Source organism: Musa acuminata, chromosome BXJ2-1 (genome assembly GCF_036884655.1).
Source record: "Musa acuminata AAA Group cultivar baxijiao chromosome BXJ2-1, Cavendish_Baxijiao_AAA, whole genome shotgun sequence".
NCBI lineage: Eukaryota > Viridiplantae > Streptophyta > Magnoliopsida > Zingiberales > Musaceae > Musa > Musa acuminata.
In genome coordinates, this window is record NC_088338.1 from 9424561 (window position 1) to 9440116 (window position 15556).

General features: G+C 41.5%; 2 protein-coding genes across 2 annotated transcripts; both read left to right on the plus strand.

Annotated features, from left to right (window-relative positions):
• The first annotated feature begins 665 nt into the window (after positions 1-665).
• LOC135598080 (probable polyol transporter 6) lies at positions 666-2400 on the plus strand. Its single transcript, XM_065091607.1, has 2 exons — positions 666-808; positions 898-2400. The coding sequence occupies exons 1-2, from the start codon at positions 706-708 to the stop codon at positions 2328-2330; spliced, it is 1536 nt and encodes a 511-aa protein (XP_064947679.1). The 5' UTR covers positions 666-705; the 3' UTR covers positions 2331-2400.
• Positions 2401-11317: 8917 nt separating this feature from the next.
• LOC135598081 (probable polyol transporter 6) lies at positions 11318-13067 on the plus strand. The gene is made up of 2 exons (XM_065091608.1): positions 11318-11454; positions 11552-13067. Exons 1-2 carry the CDS (start codon positions 11352-11354, stop codon positions 12982-12984), a joined length of 1536 nt encoding a protein of 511 aa, XP_064947680.1. The 5' UTR covers positions 11318-11351; the 3' UTR covers positions 12985-13067.
• Positions 13068-15556: the final 2489 nt, after the last annotated feature.

Below are 15556 nucleotides of genomic sequence, written 5' to 3' on the forward strand. Positions count from 1 at the left end.
AATATAATATAATATAATAAATAGGTGAGGACTGTTAGGAGATAGGGTGGGGAGTCCTCTAAACTGTCCCCGCCCGCCTTATCCGTTCCCGTCCCAAAGGGGGACATGTCCGCAGGATTCTTATTTTGACTTTCTTTACATTTGAGTATGAACGAAAGAGGGCAAGTCAATCTTTTGCTTTTAATGTTCGATTGATATTAGGAAATTGATAATACCATAATGCTTTTTCCATGTAAGTATGAACAAAAGATGGCAAGTCAATCTTTTGCTTTTTCATATCCAATTGATGTCTAGAAAATTGATGACACCACAATCCTTTTTGCTCATTTTCTATTCATTTCCATAGAGATCGGTATGATGTAAAGAATCTTAGAAACCGCTCCCTTTTGTGTCAACAAATATAATAGGTTTTCGATTTCCGATTCCATGGACAAAATAGTAGACATATCGAAGAAGGTCACAAGACATGCACAACGAATGGATAAGAATCGATTAACGGATGGCCAGCCTGCGGTGGGATCTACTTAGAACCCTACAGCTCCCCGCAGATCGGATGGCTTGTGGTCATCGTGTTCTTTCCACGTAAACTCACTTTCGGATCAGTGTCTATCGATCCATAATTAAGATATTGTCGTTGAGCTTTGGTCTATATATATAAGAGATTGCAGAAGCTATTGCATCGAGAAAGAGAGAGAGAGAGAGAAGATGGAGGGACAGGGAGAGAGCGGTGTGTCGGCAAGAGGAGCGAAAACGTATGCCTTTGCCTGTGCTATCATCGCTTCCATCATCTCCATCTTGATGGGCTACGGTGATCTGTTCTCTCCTCCATGTCGTTCCTTTTTAATTGGTTGCGTGCATGCATGCGCGCGTGTTGAATGATGATCGATGGATGCGCAGATACCGGAGTGATGAGCGGCGCCATGCTGTTCATGAAGGAGGATCTCAACATACAGGATGAGCAGGTGGAGGTGCTTGCGGGGATCATGAACATATGCGCGTTGGTCGGATCCTTAACCGCCGGGAGGCTGTCCGACTGGATCGGCCGGCGCTACACCATCGTCGTTGCCTCCATCATCTTCTTTGTAGGGGCGGTCTTGATGGGCTTGGGCCTCAACTACGGCATGCTCTTCTCCGGGAGGTGCATCGCGGGCGTCGGGGTCGGCTACGCCTTGATGGTCGCTCCTGTGTACTCGGCGGAGATCTCTTCCCCTTCCTCCCGCGGCTTCCTCACCTCCCTCCCAGAGATCTGCATCAGCGCCGGCATTCTGCTCGGGTACGTCTCCAACTACTTCCTGCGGCACCTCCCGCTGAAGTACGGCTGGCGTTTGATGCTCGGCGTCGCCGCGGTGCCTTCGGTCATGCTGGCCGTGGGGATTCTGGCCATGCCGGAGTCACCGCGGTGGCTGGTCATGCAAGGGCGGCTCAAGGACGCCCGGGAGGTGCTGCTGCGGGTGTCGAACACGAAAGAGGAGGCGGAGCTAAGGCTACGGGAGATAAAGGCGGCCGCGGGGGTCGACGAGAGCTGCACCGACGACGTCGTCGAGCCGGTCGCCACGCACCGCGGGGAAGGCGTCTGGAAGGAGTTGCTGCTCCGGCCCACCCCTGCGGTGAGGCGCATCCTCATCGCCGCCCTCGGCATCCATTTCTTCGAGCACGCCACCGGGATCGAAGCCGTGGTGCTCTACACCCCGAGGATCTTCAAGAAGGCGGGGATCAGCAGCAGGAGCAAGCTCCTGTTCGTCACCATGGGCATGGGGGTCACCAAGACGGCCTTCATCCTGGTGGCCACCTTCCTGCTGGACAAGGTGGGCAGGAGGCCCCTGTTGCTGACGAGCGTGGCCGGGATGATCCTGTCCCTCTCGAGCTTGGGAATCGGGCTCACCATGGCGGATCACAGCCAGCAAACGCTGCCATGGGCGCTCGGCCTCTGCATTGCCTCCCTGCTCCTCTTCGTGGCCTTCTTCTCCGTCGGCCTGGCGCCCGTCACCTGGGTCTACAGCTCGGAGATATTTCCCCTGAGGTTGAGGGCACAGGGAGCCAGCATGGGGGTGGCTGTGAACAGGCTGATGAATGGAACGGTGTCCATGACCTTCATCTCTCTCTACAAGGCCATCACCATCGGTGGTGCCTTCTTCCTCTTCGCAGGCATTGCGGTCTTGGCCTGGATCTTCTTCTTCTTCTGCTGCCCCGAGACGAAGGGGGTGTCCCTGGAGAGGATCGAGGAGGTCTTCAGCAAGGGATGCGATGGAAGCTCAGTGGCCGAGGACGAGGGAGTTGCCATGGCGAATGTAGCTTCTCCAAATGGTCACCTAAAATCATCCAAGTCATGATACCATACTATTCTGCTTCCCCAAGATGATATATATAGAAATGAATAGAAAATGACAAAGCCGATGCTTCGTTCAGCACATCAATTTTAGTGACTCAAGTAACTTAAGTAGCATTACACATGGGTGCATTTGGTAGATAGACAATTGTTGTTACCTTCTGTCATTCACTAGAGTGGCAATACGGTTTGGTTCTTGTACTAGAAGCCCAAGTGAATCGTGTGGGTGTGATTGGAGCATGAGGCTAAGGTGATAGGTGGACTCCTAAAGCTTTGCTGTCTCCTAGTACAATCATGTCAAAGTATGATTCGTCCACCAAAGGAAGTTTAGAGTCGTCCCGAGATGCACCTTGGTCTTGTTTAATGATCCACCACGTCGCCCTGAGATGCTTCTTAGATACGTCGAGAGATATCCCGACCTGACCCCTCTAACACTTAAATTAGTAGAGAAAGTGAAAAGGGTTTAGTAGAGCTCAGGAGAGTTTATGTTAAGTCTGTATGTCCCGTCTAGTTTCGAGGACTGATACCTAATTTTATCGATGAAGGATGGTTGGCTACTCATCCCCTCTTGAGCTTCTCGTACCATCAAAGGTTTATTTATGTTGATGGCTACAAAACACGTCTTCTTATTTGTTATGTCAAGGAAGAACAACTAGAGGCACGTCGTCTGTCAGGGTATGACATGTCTGAAATGGACATGGGATGAGGATTGGCGTTAGGTATCCGAAGAGTCGGGACACATTATCAAAAATTAATGCTCCATGCGATTAAGCGTGAGACCTTTTTCGAAATATGGTCGAGGGCAACAGATTATTGAGGACTGATGACACGATCAAGGGGAAGCTAAGAGGACGGGTCTAGTCGTCATGTACCGATGGTCGACTCCTGTGATTTCTACAGGGATCATGTTCTGGTTGGCAATCGCATGAAGGGATGGTGCGAGCTCTTTTGTGCGTATCGATTACATGTGACGACTCACAATCTGGCGATTCAAGAAAGCAATGCCTTCTCTACCAAGCCTCATTGGTTATTTTTCTTAGGGTCGAGACAAGTTGACGGACCATTTTCGTGAGTTACTCATGCCTTTGCTTAGATGAGTTATTCAACTTAGTCAACGGGGTGAGTTGGTAGCCCTGGTATTTTTTCTACTAATAATTAACTATATTTTATACATAATATAAAAGTATTCTATATAGGTCACATCAAAGTCCAACCTCAACTAAATATTATTGGTTGCATTCATGTATCATAAATAAACTTAATAGTTGAAGTAAATTGAGATGCCGAAAGGTCTTCTTCACAATGGAATTAATGTTTTCTTGAGCATTAATGGTGGCTACAGATCAGACCTACTAATATATAGATTAATCGTCTCATGTTTCACAAATGTACTTGACATCATTGATTCCATTCTTTATTAGTTCAATGATTTAGATGCCGATAGCATTGCCATCTTCCAATCTATCATTTTCACATACTTGATACATGAAACCATCGTCTTTGTATAGATTATATATACTGTGCTATCACTATAAATAAAATTATTTCTATGACTCCAGTCATGTCATTACGAGGACAAAGATAATAACATTCACATAAAATTGAGCTCCTAATGTAAATAATGTGGATATAATTATGATAACGCATACGATATTCTTCGGTAGATAGTCAATATATGGCTTAGAAATGAATCTCCATAAATTATTTTATGATGCTGTCGAATTAGGTCTTGATCAGACCAAATCAGGTTGGTGCACCAAAATACTACATTTAGACTCTTGAATAATAAATAAATTAAACTTAATATTATCTTATTTTAGCAAGAAATAAATGAAATATGCATGAGAAATAAATGATTATTTTCATAAGATTACCCTGAAAAGATCGTATCATAATTTATAAAAATAAATAAAGGTTCATCACGTTCACAGAGAACAAAGAAAATTATGATCAAGCCAGAAATATTTATCTTTATAAGACAATTTATATAAACTATTTGTTGTTATTCCACATCTTGAACATAAAAGATATGTAGCAAAACAAAAAATAATAACAAAATGACACCCTCTTCTCTTCTTCCATGCGGAAACAGATTCGGCTCCTTTGATGGATAGGAATCTAAAGCTTGCAGCTACTCAAACAATCGGATTATGAGGTTGCAAACATGCAATGGAATATAATATGCATATAAAGATAACATGGTTTGACTCTAATGGATAGGAAGATGCGTATACTGCAAGAGGGCTTTCCAAGGTCACCAAAAGCCAGATCAAAAGTTTACTACAAGATATTTTTGTTTGCATGCTTCTCTTCTTGGCGATCTCATTGACCTAAAAAGATTCTCCTCTCGCATGCTCCTGATAGAAACTCTTGTTATTGTTCCACTATGACATGTGTAGTTTTCTACCCAATCTGATGAGTTTTAGGGTTTGTGATCGCTTTCCGATGCAAAGTTTCCACAACCTTTTTTTGTAGGAAAGCAATGTTTCCTTTAATATGTCAGCTTGATGTCTCAAATATATATTTTTATTTTATTAAACATTATTATATAGCGGTGTCAATTTATATTCGATATGATGACATAAATGCACTTAACTTCAAAGTGATATAATTAGCCATAGGATGTTTTCAAGTAAATTATGATTGAAAATAGATGTAATTTTTATTATTTGACATATCTAAACTTTTTTGCTTATTATTTTTTCTAAAACTTATTTTAAAAATTGATTAGGAGTTTGAGTCGAGATCCTTTCTTTAAGTCAATCTTGAGTCAAACCTTTCCAACACCAAATGAATATGTGCCGATACATGTGAGATTGCATTAGGGCATTTTTTACAATACCCCTTCGATGCTCAAGTTAATAAGTGGTTCAGATGATTTGGGTAGCATTTAAGATAGAGAGTTACGTGCTAGGAACATACTCAAGGGGTTATTTCACAATGGACTTCATTAGTTATTATTTTCATAGTAAGCGCTAGCACTTCTTTCAGGTTTCTCCGCAATCATGGTTTGTTGAACTTGTGATGTGATAATACTTGTCCCGTTACTCCATGTGGTGCTGATCGGGTGTCGATCGTTTGACGTCGATGTGTCAGTCGCATTGTTATGCTTCGAACAATAATATTATTATTATTTAGTTCTATCACCTTTTGCGTGATTTGTAAAGATGAATAAATTGATGAAATTTGTCATTAACATTCTGATCAGCTCAATATGGTCTAGATCCATATGTGCAAGGTTGTCTGAGGTGAAAACATTGAGCTCTTGAGGTACTCTCCTTTTTATTATGTTAAAGATGAGCTTTTCATTATGTGGAATAGTCCATGAAATATTCTTTGGTGGGGCAGCCTCCGATTGCCTCCAACAATATCTTTTTAGCCTATTATCTATATGGGTGACAAGGGAGGAATAATCTATAATTTTTTGCTTTAGATATTTATTCATGTCGATGGATGGGTAGAGGGTAACCTCTATTTTCTTCTTCCACCCTGGACACCATATAATGATCATATATTGGATGATAATTGACTGATAGTATAATCCTTATCAGATTGAAATCATTGGTTATCCTTTTTTTCCTACTATGTGGTATATGATTTTAGTTAAAAAAAAAAGAAATCTCAAAGTGGTACTAATAATAATTCAAAACAAAATTTAGGAGCTTCAAAATCTTTTCTCATCTTCTCTTTATCCTGAATCCATAACTCATAACAGTCGTATGAAAGATAGGAAGATAGAATAAGACAAATCTAATTTTCTTATAGATCGGTATCTCTGCAGTGTATTTGAATATGATGACAGTGCGCTTATAGATCACATAAAGGCTTTTAAGTAGCTTCAACAGATACCTATCATAAACTTGATCTATTATTATTTGATTTTATTTTTTTATATTAATATTTTTTATATAACAACAGTAGTATATGATGATTTTTATGCTTATAATTAATATCAGAGTTATGTTTTGAAATAAAATATTTTATATCATAACTATATCATAAATATTTTATATAGTTATGTTTTGTTAGTAGCTTATAAAAAGGTATTATTTGGTTTTGATTTATGATGTTTAAACAATATATATGTATTGTCAATATGCTTTTATATTTAGTCTATTCTATTACATACTTACAAGCAATGTGAAGTTCCTCATGATTGATTTATTGATCACTATCGATAACTTATTATCAGCGATAGTATTATTGAGGGTAGCAACATCCAATGGTCGCTAGCTTAATCATAAGCAACGACTATATATGCAACGAAAGCACCATCAATTATAACATTCGACGACGGCCAACCTGCCTTAGTCATAAGTGGTTGCAACTGTTGGGAAATCTGGAGCGACATCACATGTGTAGCGAAAAAATAAAAACAAAAATCCCAAAATTTTTCATAAAAAAAAACGTTTCATCGTTGTGCAAAGATTGATGCACAAAAACCTGCAAAACCGAAAAACTACACACGTAAGAAAATTATATTACCTAAGGAGATTGTGTATCCCTGAATTCCTATAAATATATAGGGGAGGATGAAGAAGGTCAACTGTCCTCCTCTCTAGTGGTGATCCATATGATAGGGGTTGCGAAGACGCTTCTCAAATCACTACACAGATCTCCTCCTCGAGCATATTATGCAATTAAGAAGAGGTCGACCCTTCTAACTATCAACATGCCCCAAATAGGGGTTACAAGTTGAGGAGGAGAATAGGAGATGATAGCCAAAATAGGTCTAGCATATGACCCTTTGGTTTCATACTATTTATATAGGTCTCATATCAACTTAACCTCAATTGACCTTGCCTTATTGGGTATTGGATCTCCATCTAACTATCTAAATCTCTTATATTAGTGAGTCTCTATCTAATAATCTCTCATTGGCTTTTATTGGATCTCATTCATAAGATCCGATAATTCATGAGTCTATTGGATATCCTATAAGATATGAACTCTAGTGAATATCTCATATCCGAACCTCTACTCATCACAACACCTGCTACATGTGTGTGACCCTCTAGGCCTAATATCGAGCTAGCCATGAGTCTATTATCTTCATAATAATTCACTCGACTCATCGACTACAGACGTACTAGGCTACTACGTCGTAGACCCCAGATGATACAGGGGAATCCAATCCTTTGAACCTATCTATCTTTAGTTATCGTGTATCTATAGTCTCATATCTATCTAATACCCTAGAGATTATATACCGGGCATGGTATTGTCATGCCCATACAGCTTCTATTCGAGTCTCGCTCTAATTGGATTCTCCTAAATAACTCTTTCTCTCTCAATCCGAATGACCTTGGTCAGTGATTTATCTGAGTAAGAACACATGATATTTTTCTCATGACACCGAGAGTGGATGATCTTATATCGATACTCAATAGTTCTCGTAAGGTTGGCTGCCACTCTTGATGACCAACTATGTTATATTTGAAACTTCCAAGCCTATAAGTCTGGTATCAAAGAGTGGAGTACTCATATAGGATATCCTTGGTGTCTCATGTCTAAAGACTAGATACACCACTATGACTATAGAATCGCTGTTTGATAATAAATCATCATTAACCATCCAACATTCCATGAGCAGATCAATCAGTAAACACATTCTCCAATGAGCACCTGGATTGTAGCTCTAGTATCCTCACATGAGTAGTTATGAGACCAGCTACCTCCATAATATAGATGGGTATGCAGCACTATCGAAAAATCTTGGGGGCGACAACACATACGCAGCAGAAGAATAGAAAACAAAATCCTCAATTCTCAAAGATATGTTCGTCGTTATGCGAATATTAGTGCGCAAAAATCCATGAAACTTAAAACTACGTATACAATAGATTGTGTTACCTAGGGAGATCGAATATCCCTAAATCCCTGTAGATCTTTAGGAAAGGGTGAAGAAGGTCAAGCGCTCTCTTCTCTAGTGGTGATCTACACAACAAGGCTACGATGATGCTCCTCAAAACTCCAGGCCTGCTTTGAGGTGGAGAGGAGAAGAAGAATAGGAGAGGCAAGCAAAGACTCTAGCTTATGAACTATTGAATCTCTCCTATTTATAGAGGTCCCTTATCAACTTAACCATAATGGATCCTCCCCTATTAGGTATTAGATTTTCATCCAACTACCCAAGCCTCTTAGATTAGTGGATCTCTATCCAATAATCTCTCATGAGCTCTTATTGGATCTCGTCCATGGGATCCAATAATTAAAGGGCTTATTGGATATCCAATAAGATAGGGGCTTTGGCGGATATCTCATATCTGAACCTCTACTTATCGCAACGCCTACCATATGTGTGTAACCCTATAGGCCCAAGATCGAGTTGGCCGTGAGTCATACCTGTCAGAACTCATTCTGGCTCAGTGAATTATTATCTCCATAATAATTCACTCGACTCATCGACTACAGACGTACTAGGCCACTATGCCGTAGTCCCCAGATGATACAGGAGAATCCAATCTATTGGACTTGTCTGTCCTCAATTACCATGTATATATAATCCCTCATCCATCTAATATATCAGAGACCATATACCGGGCATGGTGCTGTAAGACTCATATGATTTCCACTCGAGTCTTGCTCTAATCGAATTCTCCTTGAGAACTCTTTCTCTCTCAATCTGAATGACCATGGCTAGGGATTTGTTTGAGCAAGAACACATGGGACATTCCTCTTATCACACCGAGAGTGGGTGATCCTCTATCGACACTCAATGACCCTAGTAAGGTTGATTACCACTCCCGAAGACCGATTGTGCTAGATCTGGGACATCCAAACCTATAAGTCCAGTATCAAAGAGTGGAGCACTCATATAGGACATCCTTGGTGTCTCAAGTCTAAATACCATATACACCACTGAGACCACGGAATCGTTGTTTGACAATAAGGCATCATCAACGATCTAGCATTATGTAAGCAGATCAATCAGTGAACTTATTCTCAAATGAGCACCTGTATTGTATCCCTAGTGTCCTCACATAAGCAACTATGAGACCAGCTGCATCCATCATATGAACGGGTATACAACACACCAGTCTGTTCGGTTATCTCGATTTCCTTCTCGAGTAACCTATGACCAGGATTATTTAGGATATGTGTTTAAAGGCGGATCGGTCTCATTATCATGATCTAATCACGATATGATTCTGATTACACAGATCCAAAATATAATAAGAAAAAATACTACGTGTCAAGTTACACATGCCATCACTCACATGATTAGCTTGTAGGGCACATATGACTATCAATCTCTCACTTGACCAAAAGTCAATCACCTATGTATCTGATCTCTATCAAACCCTTGTGACGCTTAAAGACAATATGAGACAATGACTTTGTCAGTGGATCTGCAATGTAATCTTCGGATATAACTCTTTCTACTCCTACATCTCCTCGGGTCACGATCTCTCTGATTAGGAGGAACCTCCTCAGAATACTTCTGATGAGACCTGGGTTCCTTCACTTGAGTAATCGCCCCGTTGTTGTCGCAATATAAGGAAATCGGCTCCTCGCTACCCGGCATGACTCCCAGATCTGTGATGAACTTCTTTATCTAGACTCCATCTTTTGCTACCTCTGTTGCAGCAATGTACTCCGCTTCTGTGGTCGAGTCAGTAGTGGTATCTTGCTTGGAACTCTTCCAGCACACTACTCCATTCAAGGTGTACACATACCCCGAATTCGACTTGCTATCATCGATATCGGATTGAAAACTTGAGTCTATGTTGCCTTCAACCTTGAGGTTACTACCTTCATATACTAGTAAAAGATCCTTAGTCCTTCTCAAGTACTTAAGGATACACTTTACTGTTTTCCAATACTCCAAGATCCGCTTGATACTTGCTCGTGACACTCAGAGCATGCGTTATATCAAGCCTGGTACATAGCATGACATACATGATAGATCCTATTGTTGAGGCATAGGATATCATATCCATATTCGCCCTTTTTTCAAGAGTCTTTGGAGATAATCTCCTAGAAAACGATATCCCCCATGTCTCATCGATATGAGACCTCTCTTGGAATTTTTTATGTCAAACCTGTTGACAATGGTGTCTATATACCTGGACTGAGACAAGTCAAGCATCCTCTTGGATCTATCTCTATAAATATAAATTTCCAATATATTGAGAACTATCTATATAACTAAGTCTTTACTATGGATAGCACTTCTACATCATTCTCAATGATCAAGAAATCCTCCATATATAACACAAAGAAAATAATAACGCTCTTACTTAGATATATTAGATATATTAAAAATTTTAATATGAGATTAATTTAGTAATTAATGTTAGAATGTTAAAGTTATCGGTATGGGATATAAGTCTAAAACATGCATATATATCATCGACAAATATTACTTAATATAATATAATATTAAAAACAGGTGACGACTGTTCCGGAGATAAGATGGCGAGTGCCCTAACTGTCGCCCTCTCCATTCCCGTCGAAAAGGGGCACATGCGCGCAGGATTATTTTGACTTCTTTAAGTATGAACAAAAGATGGAAAAGTCAATATTTTACTTTTTGATATCCAATTGAAATTTCGGAAATTGATAATACCACAATCCTTTTTGCTCATTTTCTATTCATTTCCATAAAGATCTTTATGATGTAAGGAATCTTAGAAACCGCTCCCTTTTGCGCCAATAAATATAATAGGTTTTCGATTTCCAATTCCATGGACAAAATTGTAGACACATCGAAGAACGTCACAAGACATGCACAACGAATGAGATAGTGGTACAGTGGATAAGAATCGATTAACGGATGGCCAGCCTGCGGTGGGATCTACGTAGAACCCTACAGCTCCCCGCAGATCGGATGGCTTGTGGTCATCGTGCTCTTTCCACGTAAACTCACTTTCGGATCAGTGTCTACCGATCCATAATTAAGATATTGTCGTTGAGCTTTGGTCTATATATATAGGAGATTGCAGAAGCTATTGCATCGACACACACAGAGAGAGAGAGAGAGAGAGAGAGAGAGAGAGAGAGAGAGAGAGAGCGAGAGAAGATGGAGGGACAGGGAGAGAGCGGTGTGTCGGCAAGAGGAGCGAAAACGTATGCCTTTGCCTGTGCTATCATCGCTTCCATCATCTCCATCTTGATGGGCTACGGTGATCTGTTCTCTCCTCCTCCCTCCTTGTCGTTCCTTTTTAATTGATTGCGTGCATGCAATGCGCGCGTGTTGAATGATGATCGATGGATGCGCAGATACCGGAGTGATGAGCGGCGCCATGCTGTTCATGAAGGAGGATCTCAACATACAGGATGAGCAGGTGGAGGTGCTTGCGGGGATCATGAACATATGCGCGTTGGTCGGATCCTTGACCGCCGGGAGGCTGTCCGACTGGATCGGCCGGCGCTACACCATCGTCGTTGCCTCCATCATCTTCTTCGTAGGGGCGGTCTTGATGGGCTTGGGCCTCAACTACGGCATGCTCTTCTCCGGGAGGTGCATCGCGGGCGTCGGGGTCGGCTACGCCTTGATGGTCGCTCCTGTGTACTCGGCGGAGATCTCTTCCCCGTCCTCCCGTGGCTTCCTCACCTCCCTCCCGGAGATCTGCATCAGCGCCGGCATTCTGCTCGGGTACGTCTCCAACTACTTCCTGCGGCACCTCCCGCTAAAGTACGGGTGGCGTTTGATGCTCGGCGTCGCCGCGGTGCCTTCGGTCATGCTGGCCGTGGGGATTCTGGCCATGCCGGAGTCCCCGAGGTGGCTGGTCATGCAAGGCCGGCTCAGGGAAGCCCGGGAGGTGCTGCTGCGGGTGTCGAACACGAAAGAGGAGGCAGAGCTGAGGCTACGGGAGATAAAGGCGGCCGCGGGGGTCGACGAGAGCTGCACCGACGACGTCGTCGAGCCGGTCGCCACGCACCGCGGGGAGGGCGTCTGGAAGGAGCTGCTGCTCCGGCCCACCCCTGCGGTGAGGCGCATCCTCATCGCCGCCCTCGGCATCCATTTCTTCGAGCACGCCACCGGGATCGAAGCCGTGGTGCTCTACACCCCGAGGATCTTCAAGAAGGCGGGGATCAGCAGCAGGAGCAAGCTCCTGTTCGTCACCATGGGCATGGGGGTCACCAAGACGGCCTTCATCCTGGTGGCCACCTTCCTGCTGGACAAGGTGGGCAGGAGGCCCCTGTTGCTGACGAGCGTGGCCGGGATGATCCTGTCCCTCTCGAGCTTGGGGATCGGGCTCACCATGGCGGATCACAGCCAGCAAACGCTGCCATGGGCGCTCGGCCTCTGCATTGCCTCCCTTCTCTTGTTCGTGGCCTTCTTCTCCGTCGGCCTGGCGCCCGTCACCTGGGTCTACAGCTCGGAGATATTTCCCCTGAGGTTGAGGGCACAGGGAGCCAGCATGGGGGTGGCTGTGAACAGGCTGATGAATGGAACGGTGTCCATGACCTTCATCTCTCTCTACAAGGCCATCACCATCGGTGGTGCCTTCTTCCTCTTCGCAGGCATTGCGGTCTTGGCCTGGATCTTCTTCTTCTTCTGCTGCCCCGAGACGAAGGGGGTGTCCCTGGAGAGGATCGAGGAGGTCTTCAGCAAGGGATGCGATGGAAGCTCAGTGGCCGAGGACGAGGGAGTTGCCATGGCGAATGTAGCTTCTCCAAATGGTCACGTAAAATCATCCGAGTCATGATACCATACTATTCTGCTTCCCCAAGATGATATATGTAGAAATGAATAGAAAATGACAAAGCCGATGCTTGGCTGGCTTTTATACTTGAATTTGTCGGTGAAGGGTCGTTGGCTGCTCGTCCTCCCTTAAGCTTTTAGTACTATCAAATGTTCATTTATATCGATGGTTAGTGAATAGTCTTCGTGTCGGCTATGCCAAGGAAGAACAACTAGAGGTGCGTCGTCTGTTAGGGTAGGACATGCCTGAAACAGACATGAGATGAGGGTTACTCTTAGGTACCCGAAGAGTCGAGACACGTCAAAAATCAATGCTCCATGCGATTAAGCGTGTGACCCTTTTCGAAATATGATTGAGGGCAACAGATTATTGATGACCGATGACATGATCGAGGGGAAGCTAAGAGGACGGGTCTAATCGTCATGTACCGATGATCGACTCTTATAACTTCTACAGTATCATGTTCTAGTTGGTAATCGCATGAAGGGATTATGCGAGTTCTTGAAGAAACCAATGCCTTCTTTATCAAGCCTAATTGGGTTTTTTTCTGGGTTCGAGATAGACAGCTGATGGATCATTTCCATAAGTTGCTCATGCCTTTGCTTAGATGGGTTATTCAGCCCATTTGGCTCCGTGAGTTGGTAGTATTGTTATTTTTTCTATTAATAATTAACTATATTTTATATATAATATAAAATTATTCTATATAGGTCACATCAAAGTCTAATCCTCAACTAAATATTGGTCGTCGCATTCATGTATCATAAATAAACTTAACAGTTGAAGTAAATTGAGATACCGAAAGGTCTTCTTCACAATGGTATTAATGTTTTCTTGAGCATTAATGGTGGCTACAGATCAGACCTACTAATATATAGATTAATCGTCTCATGTTTCACAAATGTACTTGACATCATTGATTCCATTCTTAATTAGTTCATTGATTCAGATGCTGATAGCATTGCCATCTTCCAATCTATCATTTTCACATACTGATACATGAAACCATCGTCTTTGTATAGATTATATATACTGTACTGTCACTATAAATAAAATTATTTCTATGACTCCAATCATGTCATTACGAGGACAAAGATAATAACATTCATGAGCTCCTAATGTAAATAATGTGGATATAATTATGATAACACATACGATATTCTTAGGTAGATAATCAATATGGCTTAGAAATGAATGTCCATAAATTATTTTCTGATGCTGTCGAGTTAGGTCTTGATCAGACCAAATCATGTTGGTGCATCAAGACTCTTGAATAACAAATCAATTAAACTTAATATTGCCATATTTTAGCAAGAAATATGCATGAGAAATAAATGATTATTTTCATAAGATTATCCTGAAAAGATCGTATCATAATTCATAAAAATAAATAAAGGTTCATGACGTTCACAGAGAACAAAGAAAATTATGATCAAGCCAGAAATATTTATCTTTATAAGACAATTTATATAAACTATTGTTGTTATTCCTCATCTTGAACATAAAAGATATGTGGCAAAACCAAAAAATAATAACAAAATGACACCACCCTCTTCTCTTCTTCCATGCGGAACCAGATTCGGCTCCTTTCATGGATAGGAATCTAAAACTTGCAGTCACTCAAACGATCAGATTAAGCTGCAAACACGCAATGGGATATAATATGCATACAAAGATAACATTGTTTGACTCTAATGGATAGGAAGACACGTATACTACGAGATGGCTTTCCAAGCTCACCGAAAGCCAGGCGAAAAGTATACTTACATATTTTTTTGTTTGCATGCTTCTCTTCTCGGTGATCTCATTGACCTAAAAATGATTCTCCTCTCGCATGCTCCTGATAGAAACTCTTGACCTAAAAAAGATTCCACTATGACTTGTGTAGTTTTCTACCCAATCTGATGCGATTTAGGGTTTGTGATCGCTTTTCGATGCAAAGTTTCCACAACCTTTTTGGTAGGAAAGCAATGTTTCCTTTAATATGTCAGTCTCAAATATCTATTTTTATTTTTTGAACATTATTTTTAAAAATTTAAGATAAAGAAAATAAATTAAGAAAATGACTATTGAAAGTGATTATTATATAGCGGTGTCAATTTTAAATTCGATATGATAACATAAATGCACTTAACTTCAAAGTGATATAATTAGCCATTAGATGTTTTCAAGTAAATTATGATTGAGTATAGATGTAATTTTCATTATTTGATATATCTAAACTTTTTTATTTATTATCTTTTACTAAAACTTATTTTCAAAATCGATTAGGAGTTTGAGTTAAGAACCTTTTTTGAAGTCAATCTTGAGTTAAACATTTCCAACACCAACCAAATGAATCTATGCCGATGCCTATGAGATTATATTGGGGCATTTTCTACGATGCTCCTTCGATGCTTAAGTCAATAAGCGATTCAAATGATTCGACTAGCATTTGAGATATAGGGTTGTGCATTCAGAAGAGCTATTTTATAATGAAATTCATTAGTCATTATTTTCATAATAAGCATTAGTATCTCTCTTAGGTTTATCCATAATCACGACTTGTCGAACCCATAATGCCTGACTCGTTACA